The sequence below is a fragment of the Rhinocladiella mackenziei genome, assembly GCF_000835555.1.
Source record: "Rhinocladiella mackenziei CBS 650.93 unplaced genomic scaffold supercont1.8, whole genome shotgun sequence".
NCBI lineage: Eukaryota > Fungi > Ascomycota > Eurotiomycetes > Chaetothyriales > Herpotrichiellaceae > Rhinocladiella > Rhinocladiella mackenziei.
In genome coordinates this window covers 226,326-246,177 of record NW_013550597.1, presented here as the reverse complement: position 1 = coordinate 246,177, position 19,852 = coordinate 226,326, and the positions used below count along the sequence as shown (strand labels likewise).

Here is a 19,852-nt window from a genome sequence, read left to right as displayed (position 1 = left end):
CTCAAATTACCCTTTGAGCCCGTTCACTTCCAACATCGATCAAAGAGAGCGTCTTCCGATTGACGTTGCACTTGGTGAATTCATGTTTATCAATTTATCCAAGACTGTATTTCTCTTCCGAGTCCAAGTTTCAACAATCCAATTTGAGCTTGGTCGAAATTTGAAACCCGCAAAGCATCCCGGGTTATTCCATCCCCGTTCGCCTCACTTTCGTATCCTCTACCGTCTTGAGACATTACTGAAAAGTACCATGCCTAAAGCCGTGAAGGGAGCCCTGCTTCAGTGTGATCCGCCCCAAATGGCCATGGTGCGGAAGATTGACCGCGAGTCCAACAATGCCTACATTATTGAAGAAATCGATGATCATACCTGTTTGGTGAAGGAGAACAAGGTCGAGGAAATTAAGACCAAGGTCAAAGAACTGATGGACACAGCCATGGGGATGGATGACGAGGACAATGACGACAAAGACAGTGACCTGGATTGAACAGACGTTATACTAGGGGATTCTTCAGCTTTTCAATTCATTTTCTCCACGTCCACGCGATGATTCTGGGAGCTTCCGTCCAAAGCGGGGGAGACGTGTCCATGCAAATGCTGGCCGACCATTCAGAACCTGTGCAGTGAGTGACCTTGAAGTTCACGGGATGATTCACAGTAAATAGCACCAGCAGCACCAGAGAACCCCGGTTTGGGTCTGGGGTAATATCGGAAAGAACATAATGGTGTAGACGTCGTTTTCGGAAGAATCCGACGGAGCGAACCCGTCTGTTCTCGTGCCTGCAGACAAGTGCGGGGAATAGGAAATCCCGAAGCACAAACCGCAAGTCTTGCGTTGGTCGTTGACGGCTGTTCGATGGATACCCATAGGCTATGCGTTGGCAAAGCCGATCAATGGAGGAAACGAAGAGGAAAAAAGAAAAAGAATTGATGGACGGCCACCCTCCAGGTCAAAGGGCATGGTACCCTCGACATGCGGTTTCGTACTGAATACAAAGCGGGAATGTAACATGAGAATTAGTTCCAGGCCATGTGGAGAGTTCCATAGTAGGCTGGTTGAGTAGCATGAATGCAGGCTTAGTCAGAGGTCAGGTAAAAATGGTGGTGCATGGTGGAATTCGAATCCAGACAGGATGGTGGGAGGGGCGTATAGGGAGTGTTCTGGATTGTCTACCCCAAAGGTCAAGCCAGATTGACTGATTTGTTGTGTCATCCTTGATACAATCCTGACCATTCATTGCCCTTTCCTATACCTTCCGTTCTTGCACATCATTGTGGTGGCTCTGCCATGCCGGCTATGTGCATGTGGACTGCATGTTTATATGTACCTACCGGGTTCTTGTCTATATCTTGCGCTTCCGCTTTCTTCCCCTGACGCACTCAACATCCATCTCGAGTCCTTGACTGGTTCCTTTCTGTACATGAACTCAGTATCCCCCTTGTCTGCCATGCAGCGTGGCTTTACCAATGTGCCAACCTTGGACCTTTCAGTGCATACATTTCTCCATATCCCCTTCTTTTTTCCACGCTGCTGACTTGTCTGCTCGCTTGAGTTTCAGTTTCCCCGTCCCGACTAAGTTACATCCTCGTGCTCCGCCAGTCAGCTTTTGATATTCCGTTGATCACTCGACCCTCCTTTTGCTCTGACCAGCAGCTGCACGACATCCACCAGGCCACAAGAGCCTACCAACATCACTGCGCCGCCTCTTCGCCTTTGGCCTCATCTCATCCTTCTCGGTTGCCCGATTTGGCTATGCTAGCCTATCTGCCCAGAGGATACATTAGCCATACATCTTTAATATCTCTTCCCTTCCCAAAAGTCTGACCGATAGACTACAATCCAATTGCCTAAGTCACCATTTATCATCTGCGACCAGTTGGCTGACCATCACTAATCGATTGCTCACTCAACGCCCTCCTCGGCTTTCTCTCACACGGACCACCTTATTGACGACCTAAGAAATTTCAACATTTTTTCATGCCTCCCACGATTTTTTCGTCACCAGCCTAACCGGATTCTCCTTCTCCTCCCTACGCTTTGAGACCACAGACTTGGTGGTGGGCCTCCTGTGCGACCACGGCTCTCACGTCGGGCTCCATCTACCAGGCCTCCATCCACACTTGTCATCCACTTGGGGGCCCCCTCCAAAAGGAAAAATTCCCCAGTCAAGAGCGTTGATTGTGCTCTACTGCCGCCGCAAGCGCCTTCACCTAGACTAACCCCCGGGACCAACCCACAATCACTTCCGAAGCTGCACAGGGCTCGGTACCGCTACCGTCACCGGCAGGGTTCAATTTCCAAACCGAATCACCATCACGGAACCGCCATTCCACTCAAGCTGGCCTGTTCACTGTCATTAAAGACATCTCGGTCCGCCCCGTATTCCTACACGTCCTCTTTGCCCCTTGTACTGGTCCTTTTGATCAGTTGTCCAGAACCTCTTTCTCAATGGGATACATTTTTACAAAATTCTCTCTCGCCTCCTGTTTGGCTGTGATACGACCATTCCTCCAGATGATGCGACGACGCCTTGCTGGTCACCCAAAAGCATAATGTTGTTCCCCCTCGGCTCCTTGCCCCCCGGCCCACCGATTGAAACTAAAAAGGCCTTGTTGCTGCTCGACTTTCAAAATGATTTTGTCAGTCCCGATGGGAAGCTACCCGTCGCCAATGTTCAACCTTTTCTTCAAAATCTCATCTCTTTGGTACCCCAATTTCGTGCCAAAGGGGAGGTGATATGGATTGGAACCGAGTTCAAACAGCCCCGCTCCACCATTTCATCCGTGACTGGGTCGCACTCCATTCTCCTCAAACAATTTATCAAAGAGCAAGACTCAAACGACGAGGCCGGTGAGTATTTCAATGATCCTGGTTACACTCGCTCGCCTTCCGAAGATCCCCTATCACCTTCGCCAACCCTCGACCTCACCTACGATCGTGAGGCATTTCTAGCTCCCGTCTCGACCCCCACCAGGTACCGGTGCTGCATACCTGGTTCCCCGGGTGCCGATTACCCTGATCTCATCAAGGCCGCCATTGATTCGCAACAAGACCGGGTCCTCCTAAAATCACACTACTCAGCATTTGTGGACACGCCGCTCCTGACGGACCTCCGGACCAGGCTTGTCACCGAGCTGTATGTTTGCGGTTCGCTGTCCAATATCTCCGTCTATTCTACGGTTCTAGATGCGGTTTGTCATGGCCTTCAAGTCACAATCATCGAGGATTGTCTCGGCTACAATGATGAGACGTGTCATATTGAAGCCATGCGTCAGATGGCTGACAATATGGGAGCCAACGGTGTGGACTGTCAAGAACTCCGAGACGACCTGGCCGGATTGCTGGGCGACGTTGTTCGGGAGGAAGAATACACCACGAGATTCCAAGTCAGCCTCCCCCCTCCTGCTCGCACCACTCGGTCTCACACGTCGAGAAAACGCATCGATGATTGGATTTCAACGCTTGAAAACCAGGGGCCTCCTGGTGACTCCGCGGATGGTGAAGAAACGTCGTTGAAGGGGAGCAACGAGGTTGCCGTGGGCGGCCGTGACTTCTACCCAAGAAGTGAGTCATCCCGAAGACCGGCGAAACCTCCTTCAAAAGAACAGAGTCCCCCTCAGAAGAGATCTCCTAAGCCACTGAATCAAACGCAGAACAAGCAACCCCCACGGAAGCGACGCCCTTCACACGAATCCTCGATCAGGTCCACTACCCCTCCCACAAATACAACAACGGTTCGGGCTCTTTCCACCGAGGATTCTGGTATGAATAATCCAGTGTCTTCTGAGAGCGATCAAGTCCAGGGTGAAGATTTGGTCTCTGAAACAAATCGAGAGAACCTTCAACTGGGTCCTAAGAAAAAGAAGAAGCTGACCGCCAACATTCTTGGACCCAACGACAAGATGGGACAGGGTGATTGTCGGCTTTGTATTGATGTTCTCGGCCAGAAAGAAGCAGATGAAGCCTTCCACTGTTGCAGAAAGTCTGTTAAATGGCAGAAGATGTATCATCGCTCAGGCGAAGTACCTCGATTGGTCGCCGTTCAAGGGACGATTTCCGCGAATGGTACTCAACTCCCAATTTACAGACATCCCGCAGACGAGTCGCCTGAACTGCTCCCCTTTGACTCCACCGTCGACTTGCTGCGAAAGGTGGCGGAAAAGGCTGTCGGTCACCCATTGAACCACGTCTTGATACAGTGGTATCGCAACAGCGAGGACAACATTTCGGAACATAGTGACAAGACTCTCGACATTGTTCGTGGATCCGGAATCGTGAATCTGAGTTTAGGTGCTCAAAGAACGATGACTTTGAGGACCAAAAAGTCCGCCGTCACCCCCAATGGCGATGATCCTGAGGCCGACTTTACAAGACCTTGTCAACGAATTCCCTTGCCTCATAATTCCTTGTTCGTCCTGGGACAGGAGACGAACCAACATTGGCTGCATGCCATTCGCGCCGACAAGCGACTTCCCTCAGAAAAGAATCCCTCCGAACTCGCCTTCGAGGGTGAGAGAATAAGCCTGACCTTCAGGCAGATTGGAACATTCATAAATCCTATCGCAGGCACAATATGGGGCCAAGGGGGCACAAGCAAGACAAGAGAAGGAGCCAAGAAATTATTGTTTGGAAGCGAAGCTGAGAGAGAAGGTGAAGCCATGATCCGTGCCTTTGGCCAGGAAAATCACCGCAGCATAGATTGGGATTGGGAGGAATGGTACGGGAAAGGATTCGACGTGGTGAACTTCGAGACTAAGAAAGTTTGACCACCCTTGGAAATGTGCGCGATGCCGCCCAGGTCTACAGGTGCTGATGTCCAAATGTCGCACAGAGTGGCATTCATTGGCGGCCGAAGGAAGAAGAACTGCACCTTAAGTGTCCACATCAACCACCTTGAAGTCCTCCGTTCAGCTGTGGTGCGAGACATCCACTCATCTTCAAGACAGACATCCTTGCTCAGGACTGGGCAGGACACTTTACGACCTACGGCCAGGTTTAGGGACTTGAGATATTGCCCCATTCTCTGGCAGACATCTGTCCCATCGTTCGAAATCCTACGATGTCTTTTTGAATCGACCCAGCGATCCCTTCCATACCTCATGAGAACCGACAAGTCCCTGTGCGGCTCAGCTCTACAAGAATGAAAAATCCAGCATTCAAAAGACGCAGTTAGCGAGAAGCCCCCTCAAAAACAGATGGGCAGCACACCACATTGCAACACGGTTCAACCCAACTCCCCCACCCCCCCCCTTTCCTGACACTCACACTTGGGTTGCTTGCTTTATGTTTACACAAGACAATCAACTATGCCTATTTTAATCCATATCGACCGGAGGAAAACACCAAAAGCAACCAGCGTACAGAACCAAGGAACGAGATGGCGAGAGATGTGATTTGGACACGATATTACGCGAACTTGGAGGCCATAATGGATCTATTTTACTTAAGAAAGGACCAGACCTAGGAATCGGAATAGGAAAAGGAAACCGGTGAGGACAGGGTTATAGTACGAAATGACGCGACATGAAGAGACGACCCGGCCCGACCAGCATGGTATGGCATAGCGCAAGACGGCATTGCATAGCGTACGGAGGGAAAATATTGGCCGTGAAGGCGTGTAGGATCAACAACAAGTATGGCATTGATGGGCATGGACAGATAGGCGCAGGACGACATGATACGATACGGCATAGCACAGCACGCCCTAGAAGGCCAGGCACGGGAAAAGAAAGGTATAGAGGACCTGGACGGAATTAGTGTTTGATTTGGAAATGCGACACGATATGTGACATTACTGGTGATGCAGAGGACAGATGCATGATATAGCGGATAAGCAGGTAGGGTGACTCATTTAGGCTCCAACATCGGACCTAATGAGAAGGGGGGGCCAGTGTGCCCTGGCCACAAACAACATGTTCAGTCATGAATCAATTTGGATTACTGAATTGTACCAGTTTTGAACGAAGCCGAACCGAGAATTGAAGAAGCAATTGAGAACGAAAGCCCCAAGGCCGTACTCTGGCACCTCTTGCTGAAATGATAGCAAACAACGCCGTCCCTCCCACCTTCGCAACTCTTCAGCACGTATCAGAATCTAGCCCATTCCCACGTTGTCCTTTCCTTTCCTGAGCTCATATGACATGCAATTGTCCGTCATAACAGCCTTTGGCTCTGATCAATACCACCTTACCATTCCTTTCTTAGAATGCCAACAACACCTTTGGAGCTCACCATCCAGGTCGTGATATTACGAGAAGAGAATTTGAAACCTGTTGGCCTTGAAATCAGGTATAGTCGTAATGTTCGTACTATTCTTCCCGTGCTCAGAAATCATAGCCAACTCGCCATCGTTAGGAATGAATATTTGATCCGTTGGTACTTTGATATCACTTAGACGAAATAGTCTTGGGGCAAAGCAGCAAGACCAACGATCGTTCCCACGGTTCCGATGGCCATACCAGCCATTGCAGCGGCAGCAATCTTGACGAAATTGCCCGTAGCTTTGCCACGCTCCTCGGTTTGTCTTGATTTGCTCTTTTTGACCTTTTTGCGTGGTGGCATCTCGGCATCCGAGGTCACTTTATTCACAGCTACCTCCCGGACCGGGTCAGGGGTAGTATGCGACTGGTCTTTGTTCTCTTGATTCTCCTCACCCAGGCTACCTTGGGCCACCACGGCCGCGCTTTCGTCAGACTCAGCAGAAACAAGCTCGGGAGATCCAGCTGCATCTCCAAGAGTGGAATCCGACGAGGTTTGATCGGCCTTGCGCTTCAATGAATTTGACTTGGGCTCAAGGGGCTTTTCTGTCGGAGGTCCAGCAACGATATTGGCAATCGAGACTCGCGAAGTTTGATGAGAACCCGTTAAGAAGGATGATGAGTCCTGAAAAAGGTACGTTGGCTCAAATGAAGATGACTCCCAATTGTCCATGAAGCTCATGGATGGAAGTAGCTGCGGAGCAGGAATGACTTCTTGTGCTCCATACCCGGACATAACCTGGCCGTGTGGCATGGGTTCGTACAAAACAGAGTTGTGTCCTGCCCAAGCGGAGGTTGATCGACCCGGTTCACCAGGGGCACCGTCTGACACTGCAGCCGACGGCGTCTGTTGCGAAAATGGCGGGGAGAAATGGGATTCAATCGATGGCTTAACCATTGCTGCATCAGATGGACTTGGGGTTCGAATAGTTTCTGAATGGTAGGAGATCGTGAGTGGATTCTTCGAGGCCACGGTGGATGGGTCGAAGTGTCCAATCAAGCCGGGAGCCTTCGGCATTGATTCCGCGGACGTCATCGACTGAGGAACAAGTTCTTCATGGCAGGCGTCGTCTTCACCATGCGCGTAGTCCTCAGAAGAGTCGTCCGTTAGAGAAACCTTTTGGATTTGTCCACTGTTGAGAGTTTCGTCACTTGAGTTGACAGGGTGTGCCACAGGCCTTGCTGGATGGTGATGATGGGTCGGTGGCACGTTTTCCACTTCAGAGTCCGAGACTTCAACTGGTTCCTCGCCCTTGACCTCGTTTGTGTCGCTCAAAACAATCGGACTGGAGGCTGGACTTTCCTTCTCATAGATGTCTTCACCTGAGATGTAACTGCCTGCATCGGAATCATCGGACTCGGGAACCGTGAAGGTACGTGGTGGGATGACGATTTCGATACTTTGGGCGCGAAGAGAATCTCCAGCGACCTCAGTCTTGTCTTCAGGTTCTTCCGGTTCTTCTGATTCGTTGTCGTCATAATGGTCCTCTTCCGTTTTATTCCCTTCGTCCTCCCGATCATCATAAAGCTCCGAGTCGGGGTCTTCTTCACTGTAGTCGGCAGAAAAAGAATTTCGGTACACATTCCCGAGCATAGGCTGAGCAATATCGGTAGAAGATGCGCTACGAAAAGGTCAGTGAGGGAAAATTTGCGAGGGGGAAGAATATCGTACCATTCGTCCGACCAGGCCCAAGTGATGATGACTTTGAGAGCATGGAAATAAACTGAAAGAATGTCAGTATCTGCAACCTACGACTCGACAAAATGTGAGTGGTAGTGACTTACGGCTACCTCTCGTAACATCCGCACCCAAGGTAACGACATCTCCCGATGACAGAATCTCCAGCTGGTTCGCTTTCAATCTCCTTCCGGCAACATGTGTTCCATGCATGGAGCCAATGTCCTGAATGGCGATTTCCTGCCACCGTCAGTCAGATCAGGTAAACCAGAAACGTGAGAGAAATACTCTGCTGCATGGATTCGCCAGAAGTATAGCATGATCTCTTGACATTACTCTTGAATCAAACCAGGCATTTTCTTTCGCCGGGTGCAGGTTTTCATTGCCACTCAAGGTACCACGACCGATCTTGATCTCCCAATCTGGGGACTTGAGGATTATGGTTCGTTCCGGAAGAGAGTCATGTTCGTCGACATCCCGAAGGGTGAGAGTGGCTGCAGTATGCTTGTTAGAATGGCTCAAGGCTGACGTGTTCACAAGGCCATGAACGTACCGTAGAGCGAGTCGTTGGAGGTCATTGTCGGAAGGTGTTGAAGTCGCCTGTGACTAGCCACACAGTTGACTAGTGCATATAATAGTGCGGGAGCGTGTGACGATTCCACCAGAATGGCAACCTATTTCATTCCCAGAGAGGCTGCAAAGTGATGAGGTCGGAGTGACTTCAAGCAGGCAGCCGGAAGGGAGGAGGCTGGCTGGTCCCGCGGCCCAAGGTAGCTGGAACAGAGGAATTTGGTCAAATATGAGTCGAAAGAGAGGTGAGTTGAGGGAGATGAATACTGAAGGTGGAAGAGGGGAAGCACAACAAGAGATTCTTGAAAACCGTGGTAGAGGCTTGAGAGTTGAATGAGACACCAAGCCAACCTAATGGGCGTTGTACAGCGGAGTGGGCAATGACTGCGATTTCCAGGCTGCTGGTTCAATGAGGGGCACCTCTTGGAAGTCAGCCCATGCTCGAAACGGTTAATTAGACCAGGCACATTGCCCGGCCGCAAGGCTGACATGTCGGGCCATCCAAGTACGCAGCTGGTCAGCAAAATACAATGCGAGTACTGGCTTCAATCCATTTATTATACACTCCTATACACCATTTTGTTCCTCATTAAACGCCGTCCCACAGACCCTCGATCTTGCGTTGAATCCACACAAACACAGATGAGCGTGCTGGGGGCTGACAGTAATATTAGGTACAGATCACTCGTTAGCATGTACCCGTCAGAGCCCAAAAGGAAAACGAGAGAAGGGAGCCTCGCCGTAAATGACATGACAGAGTCAGACGCAAACGCAGCGGCTCTCTATCTCAATTGAGGTCCGCCGAGTCCGGCCCCTTCGACTTGCTGGAGACGGGCCGCCAATTGAGGATACTTTTGTGAGACTTCGAGTTGGGTTCGTGTGGCTTCTGCGTATGAAAGCGCGGTAACAATCTCGTTCTCGGTTCTAGAGAGCTCCGCAGCACGCTCGAAATATTCGAGAGCTTTGACAACTTTGCCTTGCTGGAGAAGAAGTTGGGCCATTGTGGCTACCGCAATGTCACATTCAGGGTCAACTACAGGTCATGTAAGTCAAGAGACAATCCCGCCGTCAAGTGATAAACTTACGGATGAGTGCTTTTTCGCACAGCTCCTCGGCTGCTTTGAAGTCCTGCTTCCACTGGAAAAGGGCTAGAGCTTTGTTGATCAACGGGAGCACATTGATGGCTCCTGTCGGCTTCGTTTGTCGTTCAAGGTCGATGGCCGTCTCAAATCTCTCGATGGCTTCCGGATACTTTTGTTGGTCCAGCAATAGCTCGCCATGATAGTTGTAGGCATCAGGCACCTTGTCGAAATTCTTGATACATTTCCGGAATGTTGCCATTGACGACGCAACGGAGCCCAATTTGTACTGTGTCACACCGAGCTGAATGTGTGAATAGATGAAGTCTTTATCAAGGTCGATCGATTTCTGATAGTCCTTTGCAGCTTCCGCGAATTCGGCTAGAATGAAGTGGAGTTGAGCTCGGTGGTAGAAAATATCTGGATCATCCTTGTTCTGTGCCATCGCTTTCTCAAAGTCTTCTGCAGCCAGGTCTTTGTTACCCAGCTCTAACTGCATGCTCGCGCGCTTGATGTAGGCCTGCGTCAGAGATGGCTGTGATTCCACTGCTTTAGTCAGATCTTCCAGTGCGCTCGACGTATCGCCCTCGAGATACAAGAAAGTGGCCCGCATGTTAAGAGCAAACGCCTCATGTTCACCAAGATCTCCAAGCTCTACGGCCTTCTTAAACGCAGCGGCAGCTTGATCATAGCCTTCGGCTGTTTTCTTGCTCATAGAAATAAGTCCACGCTGAAGCTGGCCTTTTCCTGTGTTCTCGTCCAATTCAGCCGATTCTTCCAGTCCGGGCGGGGGCGGTCGCGGACGGAAGCTCTGGAGGTAATTGGAGACGAATGTGGCCCCCGGAAGTTTGTTCTTCTTGCTCGCGAGAATCGTCTTTGCCCTTTTTTCAGCCACTTTTTTCAATAATCGTTCGACGCTCTGGGCACTCTTGTCATCTTTGAAACCATCGATGATGCAACTCGCCGTGTAGTCCAGGAGGGCTTCCGAAAACATTCCCAGATGTTCATATGCATGGGCTCGACGATTCAAGGCTTTGACGTACTCTGGATTCATCGAAATGGCGGCAGTCGTATCTTCGAGGACTTTGTCCCAATCGCTGAGGGCATTGTAGCAAGCGGCTCTGTTGGAATAGTAGACTGGGTCAGGTTTGCAGAGAATTGCTTTCCCGTAAAGCTCTATCGCCTTATTGTAATCTTTCGAGCCGTAGGCTTTGTTGCCCGCGGCTTTCAGTTTGCCAGCAGATGTTGTCCTTTCCTAGCTATTATCAACCCTGTGCACGAGTGCGCCATCTTGTTCGTTCAGCCATACCTCAGGTGAGAAGCTTTCCACCGTAGCTTCATTGATTTCTGGTAGTTCGTCTTCGGTCTCGACGGTCGCTGGTTTGGGTCCTGTTCCTGTGATATTTGTCAACACCAAATGAAAGGCTATGTGTCTCCCACAAGATTCACGAACCAGCTTCCCCGTCTTTGAGGCCGATGCCAGACTTTTGAGCTTCCTCGGCAGCTTTTTTTTCTTTCCGACGTTCCTTTTTGCTTTTCCTCTTTTCTGTAGGCGCAGGCGGTGCGACTCCTCTTTGACCAGAAAAGTAGTAGATTGCCCCGGCGCTGGTAATGACGACAACAGCTCCGGCAATTGTATATGCGATTGCCTTGTGCTCCGAAACCCAAGTCGACACGCGGTCCCATAAAGTTGGGCCTGCACGCGAGGCCTCGAGAGAGACAGGCTCTGCCATTGGGAAATCTACTGTACAAATAAGAAGAAGCCGGAGAAGAAAAAGTGTCGATGAAAAGAAAGCAGGCGAAGATGGCAGGCAAACTCGGATTTAGGACGGTCAAAAATGTTTGTAGCATGATGGGAAATTCAATCCCCCGGCGGCCAATCACGAGAGCTTGCATTTGCGCAGCGCTCTTCCACCTGCATCTAGCTACTCGTATGAGTTACAACAGCGCGCTCCATTTGCTTGCATACCACTTCAATCTAGGCATCATCTTTTTGCCACGACACTGCAGCCTTACCAACATATAGTGATGGCTATTCAGGGTCGGGACCCGACAGCTCACGCGAGAACAATTCCAGGCTCACCTTTTCTATCGTATCCTAGCCATCCACGATAGCCTAGTCGACAGACTCTATGAGCAGAGAGCACCCTCTGTCCTCTTCGGATAGGAAGAGACGTGGGTTTTCTCAACCAGCTCATCTGTGCAAGTTGCTCAGCTGTATGGAAAGGACGCGATTCATCATGAGGCGGATCTAACTTTTCCTTGTCTCCAGCTTGGACACGAAACACCTTTGCAAATCTACTTCACGAACAAGTTCTCGAAGAGATTCTTTGAGATCCTCTTCCGCATCGGGGGTGTAGCCCGTGACAACCGTTGGATCACCCCATACTCGACCAGCCGTGTGAAATATGTCAAGCCAGAACCCAAAAATTGGCCCCTTGTGCTCATGATTATATTGCCAAGTGCCTCAATCGGAACTGGAAAATACCATTTCTAGGTGCTACTAGAGTTGACGAGACGGTAAAGGGTTTCCAGGCTCACGAATTTCAGAGGGAAGATCTATGAGAAGAGTATCATCCCACATCTGGATGACGTTGACAGCATAACTTCCTTGCCAGGGGCCTGCAATCGCGTCTCTATAATGGTGGCCAATGGACTGCGAGGGACAGGCGCGAATCGGATTAGTATCAAGAACTCCTTGAGAGAAGCAGACCATTCTCGACCGGGGCGACGAGCCATGATACTTGGAACAGGTGTTGCAAGGATATCCTCGACAGACCAGTTAGCGGTCCTTATGCTCTCACAGAGCCTAAAGGTTAGAACGCCCGCCGATCTCTTAATTCTTCTGTTTTCTGAAGTCGTTAATACTAAACTTTGCCCAGAGGCTTGAACTCGCTCCCAATTCCCTCTCTACCGCAGACCTGAGGGCAATTACTCACCTTTGTCAACGTTCAACCTTCCTTCAGCTCTGAAATTCTTTGCCCCAATTCCTTCAGACTGCGACAATAATGCGAATCTCCTCGATGATAACCAGGTACCTCCTTAGTCGCCCTCATCGAGCTTCAATAAGGGACTAAGAGCAAACCTATGTAACGCGCAATGGGTCGCAGACTATTTGGAACTGAACTAGCTCGCAGTGAAGCGTCATGAATAGATCCGAAATGGCTCGAGCTAATTGACGAAGATGCAAACTGTATTCGAACTTTCGGGGTAAGAAGTGGAGGATGTGTGGAAGAGAAAGTTGTGGCTTTATTTCAAATTTTTGATGAGCGTGGGTGGCACGAGGATTGGGCTCGAGCAGAACAATTCTCAGCTTACATTACCTAGCCGTGCGTTTGCAGGCCAAGCGAGGAAAATGGAAGCGAATACGCACAGCCGGAAGGATCTCCTCAAGTTGAGGCTCCTGGTCAATGCGATTTATGGGGGAGACCTTTTAATGGCTCTGCTGTGTCTCTACATTCGAAGTGATTCCGGATTCGCCTCCAAGAGTTCTCTAGCAGGACCACATCTGCTTTCCTCGCCAAAGCAAAAGGATATGCATGACACTAGGCCACTCCCTACCCGAAACCCCGTAAGAAATGCATCCTACGAGGAGTACATCAACGGGGCGACATTAGCCATTCCAATTGCATTCTCCGGTGTATGACTCCTGAAGGGACCAGAGCGTTCAATGAGGATTGAAGCCTACAACAAATGCTGTGGCCCGATAGCTGCAGCAACAAAAGCACCACCTCCCAACGTGATCTTTGCCAGGTCGGACAGGTTGCCTTCGATTGTACACACAAGGCAGCTAGCAATATCCACGCCATCGCAGATCAGTCCTAACCACACCGCTGAGCGGAGATTCTCATTACACATGTTCTGTCGAAGCGTTGTCGTTGTAGGCCCTTCAAAGGCCTCGGAATTTGGGACAGTTTGCGGAATGCCAGAGGTAATATTTCCATACTCAAGGCCCGACGTCCTTTTGTGAATCAGTGGTGCTCGCTGTGATTCTGTGCCTCCGACAGTCTGCGCGGCCTCCCATTCCCGCACCCTCTTCCACAGGTAAGCACCCAGTACGAAATCGCGGATCCCGACCAGACGAGCAAAGACCACGGCTTCAGGGGCGACGCTCACGCCCACCAGAGGGCCGATCTGTCGAGGGATCACAAGGCAAGAGGTGCCAACGAGCATGCGCAGAACAGAGAGGGCTTTCAACGAGATGGGTGACATGTTGTGACTATTCAGCAAGATGTCAGGAAGAGACGTGTGAACCGTGTTCGAAGGTGGAGTACGGAAGTATTTGGCTCGATCAGGTCGGAACAGGTAAACTCGAAATAAATGGTACAGGAATACAGGTTTGGCGCTTGCGATCTAAATACCATTTTTTATACAGTCTTGTCATTTCTTGTTGCATAACGTTATACACGACAAGTTGGGTTTGGCTCTCCTTGTCGCCGTGGAGTAATTTGATTGTTGCCTGGTAAACTCTTCCGTCGAGAAGAGCCAACCGGACTTGGGAATGAAGATTGTGCATCTTTTTCTTGTTGCCTCTGATACTACTCTACACGGTCTAAATTCATACTCTGAATGCTCAGTGTTCCACCGCGATGTAAATGCTCGTGTCGAAGTCGTGAGATCCCCCACCCGTGTCTTTCCGAACGGTATGCCCATAGCCTCCATTTCCCCGGATGAAAGGGTACAGATTTTCCATCGCCAGCAAAAGCCCCACAAGTAACCATCTAACATGCTGTCATAATCTGGAAACAGTTAAGCCTCCAATGGACAATCAGTTTGCTAATCACTCATTTCTTCTTTCCCTTGGATCGACTGGTAGGGGCTGTTGTCGATGACACACTCTGGGCTCTAGAAGTCGCCGGCGAAGTAGCTTTACTACCCCGCCCCGATTTGACAGCCTTGACAGGCTTATTCTGATCCTGTTAACGTCGGCTGACCAGTGGGTTATCGTCCAATACGTACCACAATTCCGTTCTTGGCCTTCTTCTTGACAGGCGCAGCCTCGCTATCATTTTCTTCGTCTTCATCATCGTCTCGATCACGTCCTCGTCCTTTGCCGGGGCCGTGGCCATTGGTGATTTTCTCATCTGGATCTCCAAATTCCCGTGACACGGTATTTAGCAAGGTGGTGCATCGCCTCCCGATCTCGACCGGTGTTCTGCTGAGGAAGAACCAATCAAATCGGAACAATGGACTTTCTCGGATTTCATCTCGAATCTTTTCATATAAGCCCTCTCCATCAACGCCGTGTTTGTCAAGCATGACCAATAAGAATCGATCCTCTTCTTCCGTGTACACCTTCTTGTTCGTCGTGGATACCGTGTAGTTGATCTTGAGTTGTTGCAACGGAACACGATACATCTCCATCTTCTTCCTCAGCATCTTTCGCTGAAGATTAGTCTTGCGAAGTTTCTCTTCGCCAGCTTCAATAGTTTTGATGTACTTGTCATAGTCGGCGATTTCTGTGTAACGTTTCCAAAACACCTGTGCATATTCTTCGATTTCATCAGGATCCTTGCTGTCAACCTCGGTGGAAATGCCTTCGTAGTTGGTGCGTCCAAATTTAGCCGACCCGTTGACAAATTGTTGGAAATCTCGTCGATTCCAGTGACCAAACCCATGCTCCTGCATTTCAGCCTTGCGCTGTTTCTCTTCCTCAGTAAGCGGCTCGGCATTGTCGATTTCATCCTGACCGAGTCGCTGATCTGCCTCTCGGTCGCTCAAGTCTTCTTCGGTGCCCTCGGCAAGAGGGACTTTGTACCCGATTTCCTTGTGATAGTAAGCCGTCTCTTTTTCCTGCAGCTCTTGGAGGCCGGGCGGAAAGAATTGCCAATCGTGAACGTTGACTTGCTTTGGCGCTCGAGGGATCTTCGGCTTGGTCTCCGCAGGTCTGCCTCCAGTTGACAATGCCTGTTTATAGTATTTGTCCATTGAATAAGATTGTTCTTTACGTTCACGCTTGCTCGGATTAATCCAATTCAGGCCGATATCTTTCCGACGATTCGTAAAGTCTTCGCCATTCCACTCGTAAGCATTTTCCGACGAGAACTTCTGGAGGTCGTCGATCCCAAGTTTCTCGTATTTGGCATTCAATTCTGCCGTTCGAGCCTCGCCTCGTCGTAAAATCTCATCGATGTCATCGAGAGGGCCAGTTGAGCCTTTAGTCTCAAAGACCTTCTCTGCCCCATGCTGAATCATATTCAACAATTCGTCTTTGGAGGCGGCTTGCTTGACTTGTTGTTGAGCGCGACCCTGTTGAATGACAAGTTGATCCAACCGCAACTTTTGAGCGGCCCTTTCTAAGACCTTCTCCTCGATCGCATTCTCCGTCACGAAACGGAATACTCGAACTTGTTTGGTCTGACCGATACGATGGGCACGATCCATGGCTTGGAGATCTGCCTGAGGATTCCAATCGCTGTCATAAAGAACAACAATGTTGGCGGTGGTCAAATTGATTCCCAACCCTCCCGCGCGAGTGGTCAGCAGAAAAACGAATGTCTCAGACCCTGGCTTGTTGTACTCATCGATCGCGGCGATTCGATCCTCGTGAGCAGTCCCGCCGTCGATTCGGCAATATTGATGGCCTCGGAAAACGCAATAGTCTTCCAGAATATCTAAAACTCTGCTCATTTGCGAGAAAATGAGAACTCGGCTTCCCTCCTCCTTCATTCGGGCCAAAATCTTGTCGAGGACGATCATCTTTCCCGAGTTGAACACCAGATGTTCATCGGTAGTGTAAGGAGGACCCGGCTCGGCGCCTTCGAACAAGTATGGATGATTGCAGCATTTTCGAAGCTGCATCACAATGTTGAGTAATCTGGTCTTTGATTCTCGCTTGCCGCCCGCACCGTTCACGGCGTCGATGTCCTTCTCCAAGATCTTCTTGTACCAACGGACTTGCATCTCCGACATTCCCACATAAAGATTAAGCTCTTTCTTTGGTAACAAGCTCTTCTCGACATCGCTCTTGACTCTTCGTAGCAAGAAAGGTCTCAGGACGCGATGCAGCTGTTGGACGACCGTGTCCTGGTCTTCATTTTGGCTTGAAAACCAGGAATCAAATGCTTCAGCATCTCCAAAGACATCCGGGAGCAGAAAGTTGAGCAGAGCCCACAATTCATGAAGATTGTTCTGCAGAGGAGTGCCGGTGATGAGAAGTCGGTTCCGCGAACTGAACATGCGAATGATTTGCGCAAGAGAGGATTCTTCGTTTTTGATTCGGTGCGCTTCATCCACAATAATGTATTCCCAGGCAAATTTCTTCAGGTGAGACTTCTCTCGGAGGATCATTTCGTAGCTCGTGATACACACGTCAAATTTCTCGTCAATCAGTCGCTCATTGATCAGGGCATGGCGATCGTCTTTCGCCCCTTGCAACACGAGAACATCAACGTCGGGTGTCCATTTCTTGAATTCTCGAGCCCAGTTGTCCAATGTGGATTTGGGGACGGTGATGAGGTGTGGGCCTTTGATCCCGCAGATGTGCCGTAAATACCCGAGGAAGGAGATGGTCTGAAGGGTCTTGCCCAGACCCATTTCATCCGCCAGAATGCCAGAAATGCCGTTCTCGTGAAGTGAAATAAGCCAATTGAGGCCGGCCACTTGATAATCCCGCATCTCCCCACCCTTGATGAATGCAGGTGACTCTCGAAAGACCGTCTGGGACGCCGTACCACGCTTCTCATCACGCAGGAGCTCTGCATCTTCCTCCTGTTCCGTCTTTCTGCCCTTCCCTGCTGTTGCGCCTCCCTTGCGAGATACGCCCTTCTTTGCTTTGGTAGCTTCTTCCGTGTTCTCGCGATCAATTTCCGCCATGACTTGTCTGATTTTCGGATTGGGATTGGTCTCAATGAAGTGGCGGAACAAGTCCGTCAGTCCAAGAAGATACTTGAATCGTCGGAGAGTGTCATCTTCTTTGGATTCATCGAGTTGGCCGTGTTTCTTTCCCAGGATGCTCTTTCGTAATTGAAATGCCTCTGATCGTCTCTTCCGGCCATCGGTTGCGGGAGGATCTCCAGCGACACTGCTGGCGGTGGTGTTGGGGTTCGTGTCTGAATCTGTGAAGTCTGGCGTATCGTCGATGGGTCGATTGAGATGTCCAAAAGACGGTCGGCGCGGATTCAGATACTCATGAGCGCCGGTCATGGGCGTGTCGGCTATTGAAGAGGTCTCCGAGTCGGATCGTTGCAATTTTGAGGGTGCCATTTGGGTCGTCGGCCGACAAGGCCCGGGTCGCAGAATAGTTCACTCAATGCCACAGACGCGACCGTCTGGAGATTGTACAAAGAGGAAGAATGAGTGAAGCCTGGAAGAGAAGAGTAGCGCGATGAGAAAATCGCGTGTAATCGGGAGGCGTGTTGAAGGAGAGAAGAAGAGAAAGAACGTAAAAGATATGGGGAGAGGGAAGAAGGGCAAGTTCATGCACGCGCAGGTTGGCTGGTTCCGGCAATTCAGGATGCTGATTGGCCAGGCAAACACGCATTTTGCCCAAAAATTAGTTCGGCCAACTTGCCTGAATGAGCGAGTGCTCTTGGTAAGGTTTCCGAGCGGCCGCTTCTCCCCGTGACCTGTTGACTTGAGGTTTTGCGTGCAACTGTCCTTCGGTCGTCCCTCTATCGGCCTCAAACGCTCTCGGTCTTTTGTCCAGTCCTGACTTCTTGGATTGGACGACAACATTTGTCTGCCGCTCGACTACGGTCCCTCCTTATTCCAGATATTCTTTCTTTATTTGCCCCTCGAACGCAAGTGGTCTGCCAGCTGGCTAGCCGCCTCGGCGAAAACCCTCTCCGTCCACCATCGAGCTGCCAACGTCAACATCAACTTCACTAGATTACAAGCAAAGGGGAGAATATTTTGAGCACTCTGAAAAGTCCTGTCTTGACTACATCATGGACTCGATGAGGTCTCTCAACACCTCATTACCGTCGTCCACCTCTACCCACCCCGCCCCCCCGGAGCAACTTCTTCAAGCCTTCCGAACTGCCGCCCTTTCCGTCACGAACCTCTACAAGTCCGCTGTCACGGATCAAAATATCAGCCGACAGGCTGGTTATCAAGAAGCCTTGGAGGATCTGCTGAGCTTTCTGGACCGGGAAAATCTCGGCCTGGGGGATGGTGAAGGATGGAGAGTGAGGCAGTGGGCGACAGAACGATACGACGGATCGGCTCATCAACAACCATGCGAAAGTGATGAGGAGAGAAGTGAAGCTGGACAACGACCTCGAAGTATTTCGCCAACAAGAGAGCAGTTGACGGAATCTACAACCACCCAAGCTGATTCGGCAAAGGTGGAATCCGCCACCCAAACAGATGACCCTCAAACTTCGACGACTGGTGAACAGATCACCTCCACGCCTATGTTTCATTTTACGGGGAATTCCACCGCAAAAGGCTCCGACGACATGCAAACGGACGACGACGGAACCGGGTCCGAAATTCAACCCTCAGCCTCGACTTCTTCAAATGCGACCATCCGATTAAACAATCGTGGAAGCAGAACACCTCACAGGCACGGCAATCAACGACACAGCACGAAATCTTCCAGCCGAGAGTTTACATTTACGACAGGTACAAAACGAAAACTACAATTTCCTGATTTCTTTGACATATCCAATATTGGACCTCGGGATGGAGTTGGAAGCAGCAAGCGAGGGCGTCTGTCATGATACCGCCATCTTCAAGCCAGATGAATGTTCAGCATTGTTCCGAAGGAGCTTTTAGATTTTGGTACGGAAGTACGGTAATCTTATGATGACATGACCACCAGCATAAGCGTAATTTTGTCAATCATACAGTATATATACATGCATACGCTCGGTATGAACATATTCAGATATCGGATGATAGCAATGAGGGATCTCGTCCCTCCATTGCGAACCGATGCAGCCGTCCACTCTTCTCATTGTGCTAACCTCATGCGCTTTCATCTACCCTTCGAGAAGCCTCTGGGTACTCTGATTACAGATTATTGTGATGTCAGCCTTAATAATCCGACTTCTATTGGAATCTCCGGCCTGTTTTGGGTAGACGTCGTGGACACATTCCTCTGGATTTCTGGACGGGGTCAATTGAACATCCGATAGATGCCCAGTCCAGCAAGGGTAGCCGACAAAGAGAGAATTCCCAGTTGCCTTGAGCCGTACTTGTACTTTGATTTGCTGAGTTCGATAGCTTTTCGCTGTGCTCGGAGTTGTTGCATGCCCGAATAGTACGTGTAGCCCCCTAGTGATACAAAGGCAGTTGAACCTGGGACAGAACATCAGCCCCT

General features: G+C 50.2%; 7 protein-coding genes across 7 annotated transcripts; 3 read left to right on the top strand and 4 right to left on the bottom strand.

The window, feature by feature from the left end:
• Positions 1 to 250: 250 nt before the first annotated feature.
• Z518_09689 (uncharacterized protein) lies at positions 251 to 487 on the top strand (the record flags this gene model as incomplete). Its single annotated transcript, XM_013412306.1, has 1 exon — positions 251 to 487. The coding sequence occupies one exon, from the start codon at positions 251 to 253 to the stop codon at positions 485 to 487; it is 237 nt and encodes a 78-aa protein (XP_013267760.1).
• Positions 488 to 2,553: 2,066 nt separating this feature from the next.
• On the top strand, positions 2,554 to 4,767 carry Z518_09688 (uncharacterized protein; the record flags this gene model as incomplete). Its single annotated transcript, XM_013412305.1, has 1 exon — positions 2,554 to 4,767. One exon carries the CDS (start codon positions 2,554 to 2,556, stop codon positions 4,765 to 4,767), a length of 2,214 nt encoding a protein of 737 aa, XP_013267759.1.
• Positions 4,768 to 6,391: 1,624 nt separating this feature from the next.
• On the bottom strand, positions 6,392 to 8,514 carry Z518_09687 (uncharacterized protein; the record flags this gene model as incomplete). Its single annotated transcript, XM_013412304.1, has 5 exons — positions 6,392 to 7,880; positions 7,931 to 7,982; positions 8,044 to 8,176; positions 8,225 to 8,430; positions 8,490 to 8,514. The coding sequence occupies 5 exons, from the start codon at positions 8,512 to 8,514 to the stop codon at positions 6,392 to 6,394; spliced, it is 1,905 nt and encodes a 634-aa protein (XP_013267758.1).
• A 774-nt stretch (positions 8,515 to 9,288) lies between these two features.
• On the bottom strand, positions 9,289 to 11,318 carry Z518_09686 (uncharacterized protein; the record flags this gene model as incomplete). Its single annotated transcript, XM_013412303.1, has 4 exons — positions 9,289 to 9,539; positions 9,592 to 10,840; positions 10,895 to 10,980; positions 11,039 to 11,318. The coding sequence occupies 4 exons, from the start codon at positions 11,316 to 11,318 to the stop codon at positions 9,289 to 9,291; spliced, it is 1,866 nt and encodes a 621-aa protein (XP_013267757.1).
• Positions 11,319 to 13,269: 1,951 nt separating this feature from the next.
• On the bottom strand, positions 13,270 to 13,797 carry Z518_09685 (uncharacterized protein; the record flags this gene model as incomplete). The annotated part of the gene is made up of 1 exon (XM_013412302.1): positions 13,270 to 13,797. One exon carries the CDS (start codon positions 13,795 to 13,797, stop codon positions 13,270 to 13,272), a length of 528 nt encoding a protein of 175 aa, XP_013267756.1.
• Positions 13,798 to 14,526: 729 nt separating this feature from the next.
• Z518_09684 (uncharacterized protein) lies at positions 14,527 to 17,790 on the bottom strand (the record flags this gene model as incomplete). The annotated part of the gene is made up of 1 exon (XM_013412301.1): positions 14,527 to 17,790. One exon carries the CDS (start codon positions 17,788 to 17,790, stop codon positions 14,527 to 14,529), a length of 3,264 nt encoding a protein of 1,087 aa, XP_013267755.1.
• Positions 17,791 to 18,473: 683 nt separating this feature from the next.
• Z518_09683 (uncharacterized protein) lies at positions 18,474 to 19,250 on the top strand (the record flags this gene model as incomplete). Its single annotated transcript, XM_013412300.1, has 1 exon — positions 18,474 to 19,250. The coding sequence occupies one exon, from the start codon at positions 18,474 to 18,476 to the stop codon at positions 19,248 to 19,250; it is 777 nt and encodes a 258-aa protein (XP_013267754.1).
• Positions 19,251 to 19,852: the final 602 nt, after the last annotated feature.